Here is a 14,212-nt window from a genome sequence, read left to right on the forward strand (position 1 = left end):
TATATAGAAGAATGACCAATGGAATTGTTTTCTGGTAGTCTTAAAAATCTAGAAAAGAGGATGCTTTATCTGACTTTTTCCTGTTACCAATTTAAAAGGAACAAGATTGCAAGTAACTGAAATCCTAGAAAATCCTCTGTGTATACATAATTCAACTATTCTGTGTTTACAAGAAAAAAGTGAAAGTTACAATTCTAATACCTTCAAGAAGATGATCACCAAAATCCTTCCACTTTATAAAGAAAACCCACATTTTGCAAGCAATCAGATGGTTGACAAAGGCAGAAAGGCTTTACTACTACCATACCAGGTATTTTCTGGATTCCTCACATGTACACGGTAAAGACAGAATCCTTAAAATTCCCTGTAAAGTAAATGATCTGATAGGAAAGAAAGCTCCTACTGTATTTGTCTGGACCCTGAACCAATCTCAGAGTTTGGCATAATATAAAATAGAAAAATACTGAAAAGCTTACCACCTCTGAACTAAACTTTCCTTGACAAGAAAAATAAAGCTGCAATTTTGCTCCAAAGAAAGCTGAGCCAGCTACATTGACATACTTATATATTTTTGGGGCAGACTGCTGTAACCCTGTTGGATAAAATCTGAGCCACAGTGACAGTTTTATTAGAACGGGGCTCTACATAAATACTGATTACCAAGGAAGTATATTTCTTACAAGTTGAGAGACTTATTTGGATCAAACACAGAGCTTAGTGATTTACTATGCAACTATAATCCCACCTTTTATCAGTGTCTGGCTTCTTCAGCTCTTCAAGGAAGAGCCTATCTCTGTAAAAATACCTAGCACATTTTGGGTGCTATCACAACACAAATAATAATTAAAAAATGATGAAACAATTCAGTCAAATGATTGTTTGACTGAAAGCTATATTTTGGATATGCCACGGTTCTAATTAGCAGTTTAACTTGTTGTGTTATGTGAGGTAGCAAATTTTACACCATGTGCTGATTTCCTTCTGTAAAAGGTAAACTTTGTGATAAAGCTCTTAACAGGTTTTCTCTTGGCCTTTGTACTGGACACACACTGAATACTTTGTGGTGTACAGTAAAAGGTGTTTTTCCATTATACAAGTGGTTGCACATGGTACCCTTTCTTGACATCTTTCATGGACAGTGTAATCCAATAAATGAAATTTAACTTCTTCACCGCTGAACAGCTTGTTCACAGGTGCAAAACAAGAGCGTATGACACACACACCAATAAAGGGATTACAGAGTGCTGATGCCTGCCCCAAATCCTGTACTTCTTCCCTCTCCTTCCTTATTACTAGACACTTAGCCCTGGGCACCTCTACACTACAGTGGCGCAGTTGTGCCCCTACAAGGCTGTAGTGCAGATGCTGCCTGTACGGAGGGAAGGGGGTTTTCCGTCGCTGGAGTTAACCCATAGGTGACTGGAAGAATTCTTCCAGCAGCGACCGAGCCACCTCAACACCCTTCGTGCGTGGCTCAGCGTGACACTGCTTGCAGCCCGGGGCGAAACAGTGAGGTCAAGCTAGCCTTTCGGTGCAGATTAAGCCTTAGGTTAGAAATCGGCTGCTGGGCGCTCGCCCCACGCCGGAGCTGAGCGGGGGATCGTGCAGGCAGAGGCGGAGCAGCGGGAGGACGCCCAGAGCCCGGTGCGGGTGCGCTGTGGGGGAGACTCCAAGCTCCCTAGAACCGAAGCGCTACGGGAGCGACACGGCGGCGGGCAGCGCCCCCTCCCGCGAAGCGGCTGCTCTCAGCGCGGCCCCGGCTGGCTGAGCCTCCCCCCGCCCCTCCACGGGCCCAGCAGCAGCAGCAGCCCGGGGCAGGGGCCAGCAGAGCGCGCGGGGGGAGGGGCTAGGGAGGGGAACCCGGCGGCCGCGCCCCGCCGCTACCTTCCCAGACGGTGTCGGCGCCCCGGCGCTGCAGGAACTTGTACCAGAAGGTGCCCGCGGCCTCCTCGTCCGGCAGCGCCGCCTCCGCCAACCACAGCGCGGGCTCCTGGGCCGGGAGCGGGGCCGCCGGGCGCGCGGGCCTCATGGGCAGCGCGCGCTGCGGGTCCCACTGGCCCAGCTCCGGCCGCGAGCCGGCCACCATAAGCACCACCTCCCCCTCGGTCAGCCCGGCCGGCAGCACCACCCCGAAGCGGAACAACATGGCAGCGTCACCTCCCGGCCGCCCGAGGGACCATACAGACCCCGCTTACTTCCGCGTTCTGTCGTCATCACGTAAACGCGTGGCGAACGGGTGCGAGGCACGAAAGGGGCGGGGAGCTAGCACGCGACTCGCTGAGCCACGGGGCGCCGCGGCCCATGCGCATGCGCATGCTGGAGGCGCGGGCGCGGGCAGGATGCGAAGGGGAGGGCGATGGAGAAGAGAACCCCTGGGCGGCGGCGGCGGCGGGGCAGGTTGCTGAGCGGTGCTACCGCGGGGAGCGGCGTTGGGCACGGGGGCTCAGGCGCTGTCGGAGCGCAGTTTAGCTCTGTGAAATTATGGCTGCTGCCAGCCCACTCTGCAACAGATACTGAGCTGCAGCCTTCTCTGTGGGGGTGGGTGGGTGCAGCCGGGTGCCCACCCCCAGGGGAGGGCTGACACCTTCCTCGCTCTGGGAGAGTTCAGTCCCGGCACTGGCTACCCTGCAGAAGTTATCAACAGGAGGGGGCCGCAACAGGGACAACACAGTTCAACTCTGCTCCTACTGGTCATCTTTACTAGCAAACCAAACAGCAGTCTGGTAAAGGACAGAGAGACCAGTACAGAACGCCTAGTATTTGCATTACTCGCACTATGTCTTCTGGAAAAATCCTGTGTTACTCATCAGCCACACCATTGTTGGCATCCTTCTGTGTCCCCCTCAGGGCTCGCAGGTTGGGATATAGCTTTTAGAATGTGTTAGGTTCATGTATATTTAAGGAGGTTTTAACCCCTTTTCCTTACTTCTTTGAACCTCCACACCCCACTACTTTGGGGTGCCCCATTTTCCATAGGTGAACTTGTGAGTTCCCCTTATCAACATTTACATCACCTTATCATCATAGTAACAGGCAGTTTACCTTAAGGAAGTCTCTAACTTTTCACCCTAGCTACTAATGGTCATCTCTTGTAGACACAATTATCCAAACACAGTTATTTTCAAAATATCAGTATATCACAAACCACCACAAGCTCAGCAAGTTTATTATTAACTTACTTATGCTAATTTAACTTTTTAATATAGCTAATTTATCCTAAGATCTAATTTGGCTAAGCTAAGTATTTTACAAGCCTGACACTTACACATGAATTAATATTTATATTTCATCCCTGTGTCTTCAATATATCTGCTATATTTTATCTTTGGTTACCGACCACATAGCTAAAGCGTTTCAACAAAGGTTTGAGCAAGCTCAAACAAATAATCCTATTCCTTTCCTCGTATAGAAAGATGTTGGTTTTGTAACCAGCTACCCCTTTAAATATAGCATTGCTCACATTACTGTTTATACTATAGAATCTGTTAGACTCCAGTAGAGGTTAGGTCCCCATTGTGCTATGTCAGGTTTCAGAGTAACAGCCGTGTTAGTCTGTATTCGCAAAAAGAAAAGGAGTACTTGTGGCACCTTAGAGACTAACTTAGAGACAGCTGTAGCTCACAAAAGCTTATGCTCAAATAAAGTGGTTAGTCTCTAAGGTGCCACAAGTACTCCTTTTCTTATTGTGCTATGTGCTGTACATACAAATAAAGAGATAGTGTCTACACTGACTAGCTTACAGTTTAAGGCCCCAATCTTGCAAACACCTACTCAGACTAGAAGTGTTTGCAGGATTGGTGCCTGTGGAGAATGTTAAGTAATGTGTTCAGTTAGTGTTATTTTGTATATGGAGTTATAGGGAAAGTGAAGCCTGTGGTTGGACATAAGACAGTGAGGTAACATCTGAGGACTCTGTAAATGCATTTTGATTGCTAGGAACCATCTTAGAATGTTCAGCTGAATTCCAGCAGGCATGGGCAAGGACCATTGGAAGAGAGAAAGTATAAACAGAGCACTTTATATATAATCTGTCCTGAACCTAAAACACACACTCTTTTAGGAGGAATGCAAATATATTTTTCTAATTTATATGTTTGTTTTTTAGATGCATAAATTAATTGGACAGCACTACCCAGAATCAAAGAAAGATTCTTTACTGAAAATTTCAACAACTGTTATCTCTTTTTTTAAAGAAACACCACAAAGTGAACTCAGGGGTTTAAAATGTGATGTTAAAATGATTGTGCTAATAATAGAAAACTGAAGCTAATGAACTGCCTAGACCAATTAATGAGGCACGGACCCAACTCCTGTAATTAAAGTCTAATTGCATGACTTAACTATTTCAGATCTCTGTTTGCTCTAATCTAATGAAACCACAGTAACAGAGAAAAGTAGAGAATTTAGCTTTTATATGCGATGTCTGGGGGAAGACTATTAAGCAAATTAAGAAGCTGGTTATCACATAAAACTTCGTTGATAAAGAGAGAAACATTGTTTTGGCGCTATTGCATAGCAGAAATAATAACTCCAGAGGCTGCTGTAACTGTTGCTGCTGGTTTATGATGTAAGAGTATATTTTGTGCAGGATAGATTATAAAAATTATGACAAGAATATCCATTTTAGTAAGTGCACTTAATCTTGAGATTTATTCTGTGATATTAGATAAGCAATCCCTTGTGTTTAGCTCTATTAGTATTATTTAAAAGGAAGCATAGGGTAGTATGAATATGCAGTAACATTTTTATAGAGTAAATAATTTGCTACTGTTGTCAGTATGTATTTGATTTTCCAGAAGCCTATATCTGTAATGAAATGCCAAATCGAACATAGACATTGCAGGACTGTTAAAATCACTATGAAAATATTCCAGCCAATTTGAATTTTGCATGTTTGCATGTAACAGTGCATGTAAGTCATAGCAAGAGCTGATAATAGACTCTTAAGGGGAAAGTTTTATCTCAAGACTTAAATCAAATCCTAACAGCTTTAATCAAATTGAATTATTTTTACATTATATTGACTTTGCCATGACATCAGTTAAGACCGTCTGAGCTCATTAGGCTCAGCTGTGCAAAGCTTATGTGATGTTACTGGCTATTTGTGAAGATGTAAGAAATTATTGAATAAATTATACTCTGTGTCTGCATGTGCTATTTTATAAAGGATTATAGTACTATAAAGACATTTGCTATCTTGTTCTGAAGGCTTTAATCATGAGGCTAGCATTTACCACAGTTGCAGGAACACAATGAGATGTCTTGGAGGTGCTAATACTCTCTTTTCTTTTTAACATCTAATCTAGTCTAAAGATTAAATGTCAGCAATAACTTTGCTCATCTAATTTAAAACAGTTACACTGTTACCATATTGAAGCACACTGCGGTATTCAGGGTAAAACATGAATTGCTAAAAACCTTTCCCTTGTGCAGTATTATTTATATAAAATAACATTCACCTTTTTAACATTGCCTTTATGACCTTTTTCACACAATCACACCAGTTTGTAGTTCTCTTACTTATAGTTTCTTCATATTTGTTTTTACTAGTGATTTTATGAAAAGATAGTACTTAATGCTATATAGACCTGATCAAAGCCAATTGATGTCAATGAAAGGACGCCCCATTGGACTTAAATGGGTATTGGAGGATGACCAAAAAAAAAAATAGTAATTACTTATTCATAACACAGCATGTTGAAATACACGGTTCAGTACTAGTAAAGCTGGTGATGGTCAAAAAATCTGAAAGTATTTAATAATGCCAGGGCTGAGTGTACTCTTAGTACTTGAACTTAGATACCACAGGGGTCCACAAAAGACTACCTCATTTGGGAGTGGGATGGAGGCCAGAGTCATAACTCTCATCCCCGCCTGCGTTGGCCAATATAGCTTACCCCCTGTAGGGATGAGAAGAGTTGTATGTTAATTGCAAAAGCAGCCTTGAGTCTAGGAGATCTTTCCAGTCAAGTATTTCCCTACAAGTGTCACTACAGTAATGGGCAAAAAAGGTGGGAATGATACATTATAAAGACTCTCAATACAGAAAGAAGTTATAAACACCATAGACCATTAAAAAATGTCTGCAAAGGCAATACTGTCTAGTGGTTTCAAGTAGGGACGGTGTGAGGACTCAGAACTCTGGGGTTTTACTCTTGACTCTGCTACACACCTGCTATGTGAACTTTGGCAAAATTTTACTTCTCTGTGCCTTCATTTACCCATCAGTACAATAGCTATCAATTCCCTCTTGTTCTTACAGAAGTCACAGCCCAGAAGGAGAGGATCTAGGGGGGCTTTAAGCCACTTTTACATCCTCCCATCCTGGGCTGTTTTGGGTGTTGGGCATGCCCTCTGCTGTAACTTAAAAGCCCAGAGGGCCTGTACAAGCTCTGAAGGCTTTCCCAAGTACCATGTGGGCTACAGAACTGCCCAGAATCAGTGCAGCACTGCATGATGCAGACTCATTCTCCAAGATGTCATCCTGCAAAGATGTCCTTATTTCTTTCTTCTGCAGTGCTTGCACTGAGGCAATTCTTCCTTGACCGAATACAGGGCTTTTAGGGCCCCCTTACACTACTCTGACCCTTTAACCTCATATGAAGGGGCTGGAATGGGGGTGAGGATCTCACTCACAGGGTTTATACATAATACGTATCTACCTCAGAGGGGTGTTGAGCAGGGTGGATAAAAATCAATTTAAAAAAATCTGATTTTTTTTATTTAAATCAGATTTTTTTAATACAATGTTTTTTGAGGAAAAAAATTATCTAAAGATAGTTTTAATTAAGATACATTATAGCTCAAAGATATCACATAATAGGGATTAAAAATTCTAATTCTATAGTATGAGAATACATTAATGTAATGTTTAAGAAAAGTTTTGTAAATGAATTCCAATAGTTCATGGATTAGGGACCCAATCTTATGGGGTTCCAGGGGCTTCTGTATAGATTATTTAGGTTAATCTTTCTATCTACACACTGGGACTCAGTGCTCAGTCTAGAAGATACCATCAGAGATGCTCAGTTTTGCAGTTCTCAAACTGTGGATTTGGGTCTCCAGAGATAACATGCTTGTTAACAGCAAAAATCTTTTAAAATAAATAAATAATATATAGAGGGGAGAGATAACAGACCTCTACCCTATTGTCCCTCAGCAAATTTGTGTACACAGAGTCAATCCCTGACCACTCTCTAAAAGTGCAAAGTTTCAAAAAGTTCGATGAATAGAAGATTGTTGGAGGCGGAATAGATCTGGACAAGGAGAAGCAGTCTGGAGATAAATGTGAGAAGGGAGGGACAAGCAGTAGAAACAAAAGTGAAACTATTTGAGCAGCATATTCTAGAAGTCTTGAGGTCTTTCTGAGTGTAGCCTTCATTGATTTGAGATCTAACATACCATTCTCTCACGAGAAGGGAAAACCTGTAATGGCAGCAGGCCGTAAAAGAGATCCAGTTTGGGAATATTTTAATGAAGTTCCGCTACCTGTGGGTAAGACAGGCATGTGTGCAAAATGCAAACAGTGCAACAAAGAAATGCAAGGCCTAGTTGCCCGAATGAAACAACATCATGAGAAATGTTTCTTCTCAGGCAGAAGCTGCGTTGAAGATGATGAAAGGAACATGTCTGAACATGCAGGATCTTCAGGTTGGTAAACTTTTTTATTTCATACTTCTTAAGGCCTGCCGGTCTTCCTTCTGGACTAAAGAGCCTTTTCAGCTTGGAAAAGAGGAGACTGAGGGGGGATGTGATAGAGGTATATAAAATCATGAGTGGTGTGGAGAAAATGAACAAGGAAAAGTTATTTACTTGTTCCCATAATATAAGGACTAGGGGCCACCAAACGAAATTAATGGGCAGCAGGTTTAAAACAAATAAAAGGAAGTTCTTCTTCCACAGGTTGACTGTGCTCTGAGTGAACTCCTTGCCTGAGGAGGTTGTGAAGGCTAGGACTATAACAGGGTTTAAAAGAGAACTGTATAAATTCATGGAGTTTAAGTCCATTAATGGCTATTAGCTAGGATGGGTAAGGAATGGTGTCCCTAGCCTCTGTTTGTCCGAGGGTGGAGATGGATGGCAGGAGAGAGATCACTTGATCTTTGCCTGTTTTATTACTGACCCTGTTGAAATTTGGAAGGAACTGAGTGAGATCTTAAAAAGAGAAATATGCAATGACAGAATTAAATTACAAGCATTAAAAAAACAAATGGGACAAGCACCATCTTCAGCTCATTTTCTTGCAAATATTCTCCGTACTTGGTACCACGGTCAAACCTTAACTGCTGAAGAAGAGGAGTTGGCTATGACATGGACATACAGCAATCATCCCTCCCATACTGCCAACTATAATAAACTTCAGAGCTAAGGGTGAACCATTCAAGAAATATGTGTTTGCTGATAGAAAAGGAGTACTTGTGGCACCTTAGAGACTAACCAATTTATTTGAGCATAAGCTTTCGTGAGCTACAGCTCACTTCATCGGATGCATAAAGTGGAAAATGCAGTGAGGATGTTTTATACACACAGACCATGAAAAAATGGGTGTTTATCACTTCAAAAGGTTTTCTCTCCCCCCACCCCACTCTCCTGCTGGTGATAGCTTATCTAAAGTGATCACTCTCCTTACAATGTGTATGATAATCAAGGTGGGCCATTTCCAGCACAAATCCAGGGTTTAACAAGAACATCTGAGGAACGGGGGGGGGGGGAGGAAAAAACAAGGGGAAATAGGTTACCTTGCATAATGACTTAACCATTCCCAGTTAAAGCCTAAGTTAATTGTATCCAATTTGCAAATGAACTCCAATTCAGCAGTCCCTCGCTGGAGTCTGGTTTTGAAGTTTTTCTGTTGTAATATTGCAACTTTCATGTCTGTAATCGCGTGACCAGAGAGATTGAAGTGTTCTCCGACTGGTTTATGAATGTTATAATTCTTGACATCTGATTTGTGTCCATTATGCTCAAATAAATTGGTTAGTCTCTAAGGTGCCACAAGTACTCCTTTTCTTTTTGCGAATACAGACTAACACGGCTGCTACTCTGAAACCTGTGTTTGCTGATGATGTTTTAAAGAAAGTCACACCAGTGAACTGGAGGAAGTCACTCAAGCACTTGGATTCAGAGACTGTTGAAGTGATCATCTCACTTTTAACAGCAGTAGCTTCTTCTGCTGGTGTAGAAAGAATATTTTCTTCCTTTGAACTAATTCATTCCAAACTGAGAAATCGTTTGGGACCTGAAAAAGCAGGAAAGTTTGTTTTTCTTTTCCAGATTATGAACAAATAGGAAAATGAACGTGAAGACAACTGAGTTAGCTGCAGAAGCCAACATTTTATGTTTCTCATGTTGACCTGGCTGACATATTTAAAAAAAATTTACTATTTCATTTAACTATTTTAGTTAAAAACAACTTTAACAAAAACAAACCTGATTTTAAAAAACTTGAATGTTTAACTAAATTCAAAAATTCATATACTTGTTTTGTTAAAATATGTTTGCTGTTGAAGAAAAAATCCAGAATACATAATGTTGTTGTTTAAATTAAATAAAACAATTTAAATGTCTGTCTGGTCATGTTCTCCTCCTAATACAGCATAGCAAGAAAATCCTCCAAATATTAATGATTAACCTGTTGAATTGGAGATAGTTCACCTCCCAATGACTTCATAAATATCTGCTTCAATTACCTTTGGTAAATGAAATAACCAATCATTCATTTTCTGATATAGCTGTAAAACTAATCTGAAAAGTTTTCAAAATAAATCACTTTAAAAATGTAGTGTGTGTACCTTCTAAAAATGAAACCTACATCTATCTCTGAATTGTGAGAGATCCCTTCCCCTAAGCCCCCTCCCCCAAGCGACACAGCTGGGGACAGGGCGAGGGAAGCAGACTGGGCTGCTCCCAGCCCCCCACTAATCCCCCAGGCCACTCTGGGCCTGCGGGGCCCCCCAAAGTGCCCCCCCACAGCTCCTGCCTCCCAGACCCTGGGGGGGGAGGCCTGCTTTACCGTGTTGTATGCGAACCCGTGTTATATTGGGTCACGTTTTATCGGGGTAGAGGTGTATAAAGGTTATAACAACGAACAAGAATGCACTTTTATGTAGAAATCCATGATTAAAACGAGTCTTCTTGACTAGTGATTTAAATCAAATTGATTTAAATCAAATCCACCCTGGTGTTGAGACTTACTTAGTGTTTGCAAAGTACTTTGAGGTCCTCAGGTGAAAGGTGCTGCATAACAGTAAGTGCAAATTATTATTGCAAAGTCAATCTAATTATAACAATTGGGGTCTTAGAAGAAAAAAAGATTCAGTTTGAAATGAGGCACAAAACAAAAGAACAACATATATGGCTGTATTTGACATCAAAACACTATTCCATTAGAGGAGGGAGTGGGTGACCCAAAATTAATGTGACATACACAAAATGAGTGTTTACAAAGAAAAAATGTTTCCTTTGTAGAGACAAACCTAATATAACCCTTTCATTTTTCAAAAGCAAACACTCACAATCTGCCATGTACATTGGTCAAACTGGACAGTCTCTACGTAAAAGAATAAATGGACACAAATCAGATGTCAAGAATTATAACATTCATAAGCCAGTCGGAGAACACTTCAATCTCTCTGGTCACGCAATCAGAGACATGAAGGTCGCTATCTTACAACAAAAAAACTTCAAATCCAGAGTCCAGCGAGAAACTGCTGAATTGGAATTCATTTGCAAATTGGATACTATTAATTTAGGCTTAAATAGAGACTGGGAGTGGCTAAGTCATTCTGCAAGGTAGCCTATTTCCCCTTGTTTTTTCCTACCCCCCCCCCCCGGCCTTCTGGTTAAACTTGGATTTATGCTGGAAGTGGCCCACCTTGATTGTCATGCACATTGTGGGGAGAGTGGTCAGTTTGGATGAGCTATTGCCAGCAGGAGAGTGAGTTTGTGTGTGTGTGTGGGGGGGGGGGTGAGAAAACCTGGATTTGTGCTGGAAATGGCCCACCTTGATTTTCATGCACGTTGTAAGGAGAGAGTGGTCACTTTGGATAGGCTATTACCAGCAGGAGAGTGAGTTTGTGTGTGTATGGGGGTGGGTGGGTGAGAAAACCTGTATTTGTGCTGGAAATGGCCTACCTTGATTTTCATGCACGTTGTAAGGAGAGTGGTCACTTTGGATAGGCTATTACCAGCAGGAGAGTGAGTTTGTGTGTGTGGCTTTTGGAGGGGGGTGAGAGAACCTGGATTTCTGCAGGAAATGGCTCACCTTGATTATCATACACATTGTGAAGAGAGTGGTCACTTTGGATGGGCTATTACCAGCAAGAGAGTGAGTTTGTCTGTGGGGGGGGCGGAGGGTTAGAAAACCTGGATTTGTGCTGGAAATGGCCCATCTTGATGATCACTTTAGATAAGCTATTACCAGCAGGAGAGTAGGGTGGGAGGAGGTATTGTTTCATGGTGTCTGTGTATATAATAATGTCTTCTGCAATTTCCACAGTATGCATCCAATGAAGTGAGCTGTAGCTCACGAAAGCTCATGCTCAAATAAATTGGTTAGTCTCTAAGGTGCCACAAGTACTCCTTTTCTTTTTGCGAATACAGACTAACACGGCTGTTACTCTGAAACCTGTCACAATCCATAGTAACAGACCTGCAATGGTACCCAATTAATGTAGTATCTGTAACAGTGCATCGTTGTAGTCTGTCCTTAGAAATGAATGCACTTTAGCAACTTCTACCAGTTGGTAGAAAATTCCTATATTTTACCTTCCTGGCACTTACTTTAAGAAAGAGTTACTGCTTAGTTTTCACTATTACGTGGGGTTCTCTGTTGTAAATGCATTATGCATGACTAACAACACTTGAAGAAGTCCAAGCAGCAGAGGGCAAAACATTAGGCACTGATTCATCTGGAAGATCTGAGTTTCACTTAAATAATATTAATTGTGCTTCATTTGCCTTCTTTAGAATAATGGTGGCCGCAATTTTTTGTCTTGAATTCAGGAACAAACCAAAATCCCCACTGTTGTATAAAAGGGGAGGAGGGGTATGGGAGTGCCATGGTCAGTTTCCAAGCAACTATGGGAAACAGAGTGAAATTAGAAAAGAAGATTTTCACTATACTCTCTAGCACCCGATGTTATGCTTTTAGCATAGCTACAGCTCCATAGTTTTATTGGAAGTTATAATGGTATCAGAAAAATGAAAGAGATTATGTATAGATGGGCATATGCTTGAGACTAGATCCAGCTGACCACATTGTAACAATTAATATAGCAGATGTAACCCATTTCCTGTTCAAAAATTAAAGTTAATAACAGTAATAATAGTAATAGTGGGAGGGGGAGAACAGTCAGGCTTTTCATAACCCTGTACTTCTTGGATCATTTAACTGTGTTTCCATCAACCTTTGTAAAAAGGGGAGGAAATGGTGTGGAGGAGGGAAATATAGCTGGATTGGTTTATCATCATTATTATTAAACATACAGTGCCCAGGTGCTCTTTGGTGTGCAACATAAAAAAGTTAAATCATGTGTGGAGATGGTGCAGGTGGGCTCTCATTTCACCCCTTGACAACCTTCTCCAGTTTTATAAAAATCTAGGCATCTAACCTTCTCCTATTGTTGTTTCCTTTATATTGACACAGGAGAGTGACCAAGCACCTTGTACCAAAGTTCACTATGGAAGGAGAAAAAGGCAAAATAGAAGAAAATTGGATTTGTGATTAAAAACTGGGATTAGAAAGCACCCATCACACCTGAAAAGCAAATCTAATTGGCATCCATTCAGAAGTGATCAGATAGGTACTTTGAATACACTCTTATCCTTAGAAGGTTATTCCTGTGTCAAGACAAAGGCCACTGGAGGAGCATCCAGAGAAGTTATGGAGTCCATGAAAGATATCATACTATATCCTGAATCTTTTATTTCCACAGTTGAACAGCAAGCCATGACCACACTAAGGTTGATTACATGTTTCTCTAGAGTCAAGCTGTCAAAGATGAGGCCTAAAGGAATTGGATATAGCTTTTGCTAATTTGAGTATTTCACTACAGTTATCAAAATAAGACTATAAATTGATAAGTATCCAATAGCATTTAGCATTTCTGTATTTAAAAAAATCACAAGTTTTATTCCATAATCTAGAGGTGAATGGAATTATCACGTAATATTATATATTTAAATAAACTTTAATATTATTTCTGTACCAGTGTACTGAACACATTCCTTCATCATCTTGACTCCGTGTATTCAGCAATTCTGCAGCCACAGAATTGTGCTCCAGAATTTCATCTTTCATTTAAACAAAAATTCTGGGGCATATCCTCAGTGGGGATTAATCAGCATAGCTCTTTTTTAACTCAATGGATTTACATAACATAGAATAATACCTGCTGAAGAATCAACACAGTTTCTATTCTGTGGCTGCAAAGAAAAGCTTGAAAATATGAACCGAGTGTAAAGCAAATGCAGTGATGGTCTGACGGAGTTTGCAGACAGCCTAAAAAAATAGTTCTGGGAGGCATGACTTGCCCCATTTATATCAATAGATGATTAATACTGAAATTTAAAGATGACAGTCTGTGGTATACTGAAAAATGAAAATGTAGGAAGAGTATAAAGTAAACTGAATAACAAAACAAACAACACAGGAGCTACTGCACTGACTATATTATTCTTTTTCATATTTTATTCAATACAAAACCTATATTATAGGATTATCTGAAGCAGTCACAGATGGAATCTAGCAATCTTGTGACTGAATTTAGGCAGTAACTCTTTCAGAAATTATGACTCGATGCAGGAAGTATTGTTTGAAATTTTTGGCCTGTATTATGCAGGAGAACAGATTGGATTAACACGAAGTTCCTAATGTCTTTAAAACCCATTAATTTAAGTCCACTTGTCACACAGAACCTGTGGCTTTGGTTATCATACTAAAAACATTAATGACATCTCATAGGATCTCATAGCTGATATTCTGATTTTGAAGTCCTTTATGCACAGGTTTCTATGAATTCCCCGGAAAAATCCTTACAGCTTCAAATTTAACAGAAATTATTTGTGGCAGTAGACAATTTTTGAATCAAATCTGAGGTTGTTCAAACATGCCACTGAGAAGGGGCTATGGAAACTAGCAGGAAAGGGCCAGAGTCAGTAAAATTGCATGGCTCTTTAAGGGAAGTTGAGGGAGTGATGTGGAGGAGATCCA

General features: G+C 41.0%; 1 protein-coding gene and 1 long non-coding RNA gene across 6 annotated transcripts in view; one reads left to right on the forward strand and one right to left on the reverse strand.

The window, feature by feature from the left end:
• Positions 1 to 14,212, reverse strand: part of EPM2A (EPM2A glucan phosphatase, laforin) — a 92,157-nt gene that overhangs the window by 49,829 nt on the left and 28,116 nt on the right. The window contains exon 1 of one of the 5 annotated variants that reach the window (XM_074948554.1): positions 1,885 to 2,146. The exons of 1 other annotated variant lie outside the window; for it this stretch is intronic. In XM_074948554.1, coding sequence (XP_074804655.1) covers positions 1,885 to 2,146 — 262 coding nt within the window. Of the gene's footprint in view, positions 1 to 1,884; positions 2,147 to 2,195; positions 2,211 to 14,212 lie in introns of those variants that run through there. 3 more of the 5 variants (XM_074948558.1, XM_074948556.1, XM_074948557.1) reach the window with 3 other exon arrangements.
• On the forward strand, positions 2,060 to 13,120 carry LOC141984962 (uncharacterized). The gene is made up of 3 exons (XR_012638844.1): positions 2,060 to 2,236; positions 7,594 to 7,650; positions 12,647 to 13,120. It is a non-coding gene; the product is annotated as an uncharacterized LOC141984962 (long non-coding RNA).

The sequence above is a fragment of the Natator depressus genome, chromosome 3 (assembly GCF_965152275.1).
Source record: "Natator depressus isolate rNatDep1 chromosome 3, rNatDep2.hap1, whole genome shotgun sequence".
NCBI lineage: Eukaryota > Metazoa > Chordata > Testudines > Cheloniidae > Natator > Natator depressus.